General features: G+C 43.4%; 1 protein-coding gene across 3 annotated transcripts in view; it reads left to right on the plus strand.

Moving 5' to 3' along the window:
* Positions 1-3440, plus strand: part of DLK1 (delta like non-canonical Notch ligand 1) — a 45498-nt gene extending 42058 nt beyond the window's left edge. For 2 of the 3 annotated variants that reach the window (XM_018558436.1, XM_018558437.1), the window contains exons 5-6: positions 574-715; positions 2634-3439. In XM_018558436.1, the coding sequence (XP_018413938.1) occupies positions 574-715; positions 2634-3351 (860 nt within the window). In that variant the 3' untranslated portion in view covers positions 3352-3439. Of the gene's footprint in view, positions 1-573; positions 716-2633 lie in introns of all 3 variants that reach the window. The other variant, XM_018558438.1, reaches the window with a different exon arrangement.
* Positions 3441-5044: the final 1604 nt, after the last annotated feature.

A 5044-nucleotide genomic window follows, 5' to 3' on the forward strand; every position in this document is an offset into this window, starting at 1 on the left:
ACATGAAACCTGCAATTGGGCTTCAAGGTAGCTAAGGTAGCTATGTTTCCAAGGAAGCACTATCTTGACATTGTTTTGCAGCTTTAGAAAATCATAGCCGTTGGACACTGAAAGACTAAATCCCTCCAGGAACGTGTAAGACATTTTCAGATTCCCCTGTCCGCCATCAAAGCTGGTGGGCAAGGAGCAGGTTGGATAGTCATGTGACCACTAGAAAAAATAGGGGCATTTGCAGCCATTTGTTGCACATTTTAAAGGGTATGGTTAGCGCATGAAGAAGAGGCTTGGAGAAGTTGAACGTGACCAACTACTACTAGCTGAACCATGACCTGTATATATGACACGTCAGCTTTGCCGTTTTGGGTTTTACATATCTTGACTTTACACATACTTTAAGGGTATGATGGGGTTTAAATGGGTCCTGAGGGTTAGGGAAGTTCCTTTCAACTATCCAGGACCTGATACTCGGTGAAGTGAACCCGCTCCTTTATTTAGTATGTGCAAAGTTCATTGTAAGAATTAACTAGATGCAAGACAGACCAGTAATGAAAACTGTGCCTTGTATTTCCACAGACATCCACCCGTGTGCAACATATCCGTGCTCCAGCAACTCCACCTGCATTGAAACCGGTGACGGTGGATATATATGCCTCTGTGCTCCGGGCTTTACCGGGAAAAACTGTCTGGTTAAAATTGGGCCCTGCATTACAAATGGGTAATGAGCTTCTTGACTATCATCTGTGTCAGAGCTGGTTGGAGTTAAAGCATAATCTACTGTAAAAAATTAAAATGTATATATAGTATATGTATTCAATATAATATAGCATAGCGTATGCAACCTCAAAACTTTGTTTTAGGTTTAGATAGAGTAGGGAAGGGTTAAAACTTTTGCCTGTTTATTTCTGGGCTGTCTTTGTCCCATGTGGGGAGATTGTTCTTTTACTTTTCTTGTCCCCGAGAGGAGATGCATCAGGAAGTGAAAGGAAATCTCTACAAAGTGACAGGAATTAAGGTGCCCGTACACCTGCCGATTATCGTACGATAATCGTGGGTGATCCCGCGATCGTATGATAATCGGCAGGTGTATGGAAGGCGTGCGACCACTTCTACTGTACGGTCGCACGTGTTTTGTCTCCCGAGCAGGCTTGAAAACCCGCCGAGAATCGTACGATTGTTAGTGCCGTTCTCGGGAGACAAATGCCGAACGGGCCGGTGTGCGCAAGCGCACACTGCCCGTGCGGCATTGGAGTCTCAGCGGGGCGGGCTTTAGATGATGGCAAGTACGATCTGCCTTTCCAAGATGGGCAGATTGTACAAGCTTTTAATTAGAATGGAATATTTCCATTCACCTTTGTTCTGGTGACAACTGTAAAGATTTGGATTTCCCACCACAGTCACCAGAATAAATAAGGAAAGCCAATTCCAACACTGAGGACATATCAATAAAAAAAACAGAGGCTCTAATCTCTTCATACGGTACCCAAAACTAGAATGAAAGGTTTGGGCTATACATACACTTTAAAACCATGTTAACCATCTTCTTGAGAATATTAAATAAAGAACAATAAAAGGGGTGAAATACCTACTTTTCCTGACAAAAATGCATCTCCAGACTACCTCCAGTGGTGGTCACATAATCAAAAGCCGAGGTGTTTAGTCACATCATTTCTGTTGGATCAGCTGGTTTGAAATCCGTTAACCAGCACTGAAGCAGTGTTAAGCTATGTTTATATAACATATAGAAAACAACTCAATACTCAAGCTAGAAAAAGGCCCAATGTCCTCGCTACAATGAGTCTTTGAGATTATGAGACCTCTAGCACCCTATTCCTGCCTCCTACTTGCTGAATATAGAGGGTTATATGTGGCCACATCTTTCATAACATCCATGACCCAAGAACCTAAGCCCTGGGAAAGGTCAATTTTGTTATGGCACCTTGGCCAATTCCTTTCTTCTCCTTGTGACTTGATGTGGTCAAGCATAGTCAATGTGTGCAATTCGATATTATGATGTCCCATAGCACAGCCAAAATTGGCTAGGTTACACAGAAAAATCCAATGTGCTCCATCCCCACTACTTTAGAGTACTTGGAATTATTTATTTTGGCTAGACTTTACTAACCCTGAAATACATGAGTATGGAATTTCTTTTCTAGTTGAGACTACAGTTGGGCTTTAAGTTCACCTCAGTGAGGCATGACTTTACTTGCCTTGATGGTTCCACTAATGCCCTTCCCCGTGTCCAATGAGACAGTCTTTATTAGCTACTGGAATGCCCTTCCCCTTGTCCAATGAGACAGTCTTTATTAGCTACTGGAATGCCCTTCCCCTTGTCCAATGACACAGTCTTTATTAGCTACTGGAATGCCCTTCCCCTTGTCCAGTGAGACAGTCTTTATGGGCACTGGAATGGTCATTGGCAGGGCTTAGCCATCAAGTCAGACGAAGTCAGATCCTAGTAACAATGTGAAGCCAAATCATAAAGGAGCTCAGAAAAAGCTTTTCTGGGTAATACATTTAGCAGCAGGCATGCTGAAGAATGTTCCCCCGGGCTGTGCATTCAGCCTTGTACTGAATAGGTTATTTTAAAAGTGACCCAATCTTTCTTACATTTTTTTTGTATTCTACCACAGGTCTCCATGTCAGAATGGAGGGACATGCTTGGACAACAATGGGTTTTCCAGTCATGCTTCTTGCCAGTGTCTTGAGGGTTTCACGGGCGACTACTGCGAAATAGACAAGGATGACTGCAGCCCCAACCCTTGCGTTAATGGCGGAAACTGCACAGACATTGGCCCGGGATTTCGCTGCCACTGTCCAGCTGGGTTCGGTGGTCAATCTTGCTCTGAACTCCTTTCATGGTGTAACAGTAACCCCTGTACCAATGGTGGGACATGCTATGAGAAGCTGGATGGGTTCCAATGCTCCTGCCCGCCAGAATACTCAGGAGCCACATGTGCTCTTCCTTCAAAAAGTAAGAGCTTATTCACCAACGAGCACAACTATAACTTCCCACCACATCACAAGGGGTTCCATCACCCAGGCCACGAAGTCCTGAAGATCACCATGAAGGAGACGATCCACAACAACGACCCTCTCCTCAACCGAAGTCAAATCATCTGCTTCATCATTCTCGGCCTCCTTACTTGTCTCATCGTCCTCATCACCACCGGGATTGTCTTCTTCTCCAAATGTGAAACGTGGATGGCCAACGCCAAGTACAGCCACTTGATCCGCAAGAAGAAAGATTTCTACATGAAAGCAAACAGAGAGAATGGAAATGACGTCAAAATCATATTTCCTGAAAAAGTCAAAATAGCAAACTACAGCAGGAGTTATACTACGATTTAAACCGGGAAATACAAAAAAAACCTAAACCGTCTTTGTTTGTTACTTGATGTTTTTCGTCATCATCTCTGTGGCTGCCAGACTTTATAAATGTAACAAAAATGTGCACAAAAAACAAAAATTGTGTATTAGTGAAAAGGTGAGGCCATCTAAAATGGATATTTTTAGACATTAAGTGGAGTGAGTGAAATATTTAATGGTTTCTTGTTCATAGACTTAAGCCCATGTCAGATCAATGAGCCTGTTGGCAATGGCAACTTGACGGGGTCGTTATTGCATCATGGGCCATAAGCCCAACTGCAGCCAAATTTTGTATTTCAATATGGATAGAGCTTTTTATTGCCATCTGTGACCCTATTGGGGGAATTTTTATTTCACTTCCTGCCAGGACAGGATGTGATAGGAAATCTCTCCAATGGGAAAACAAGACGCAATAGGAAGGCACATTTTTGTAGTTGAGTGGAGAAGGAGTTACAACTTCTGACAACGTGTTTATTGCTGTCTGTACTTTCCTTTCCCGGTGATAACCATAACTCCATAGCTCCCAACTGTCCCTAATTTCGAGGGACTGTCTCTCCTTTGGAACCAAATGCCTTAGTTTCTCTTTCCTTCTCAGTTGTCCCTCTTTTGGACTGTATGTATGGATGTACAGACCTGCTACTGCCAAAACTAAGGGTGTGTCTTCTGCCTGTATCATTTGTGCTAAACATTGTCCCTCTTTCTCATCATAAAGTTGGAAGGTAAGTGACCACAATTGCTTGCACATGCCTTGCAAGGACAGGAAGTGAGATAAATATCTCTTCAATGGGGTCACATGCAGAAACAAATTGGTACTATTCTCCACTCTATCCAAACACCAAAAAAGAAGTGAACCCAGAGTTAGAATGGTCAGACTGCAGACATGACTAAGGGCTTCATGTATAAAATGTCCACCTGAAATTCCTATACATGTCAGTGCCACCTAGGGGCACTAGTACTGTGCAAATGGCATCCGTCTGGCTACACAATGGGTGAACATTTTATAAATGAAGCCTCTAAACATGCCCTGATCAGTGTGGGCCCCCATTCTGAAAGGATTGGGGTCAAAGGATGGAGGTCCAGGCAGACATCTTCCAAATTCAACTTATTTTGTGGAGCTCAATGGGGGGAAGTTGGGTGTCTGCTCCTGCTGTAGATATGGAACTCTTGTTAAGTCTGGCCAAAATCACATGGAGAGGAGGATATTTCATGGAGAGGAGGATTATTTCATGTCTATGAACATCTTCAGTCTTCTGAAATGTGGTATCTCCTCTGTACTGCCTTCCTCTATTATGGAGTTTTAGTCCACTTGCTGCCATTTCTCTAAAGAGGTCCTAAGAGGTGTAAAAAGCCGGACACTTCTAGCCCTAAACTGAGATATCAACGTTGATCAAAACTGCCTACTGGACCAAGCAAGAGTAAATATTTACTGCTCTGTGTCAGTCTTCTCAATTGTAAGCTAAAGGTAGAGTCTGATGTCTTGAGTCACCCACTGTCTTGGAGAATCTGGTTGCCATATTTCCGGGCTGTGTCTCAGCTTATGCTGTAGTCCAGGGGTAGGCAACCTCTGCACTCCAACTGTTGTAGAACTACAAGTTCCATTAGGCAATGCAGGGCTCTGACAGACACAAGTATGACTCCTAGAGACACACATCATGATTGGATTTGTAGTTTCAGC

This window comes from Nanorana parkeri, unplaced genomic scaffold (assembly GCF_000935625.1).
Source record: "Nanorana parkeri isolate BGI_ZX_2015 unplaced genomic scaffold, ASM93562v1 scaffold339, whole genome shotgun sequence".
NCBI lineage: Eukaryota > Metazoa > Chordata > Amphibia > Anura > Dicroglossidae > Nanorana > Nanorana parkeri.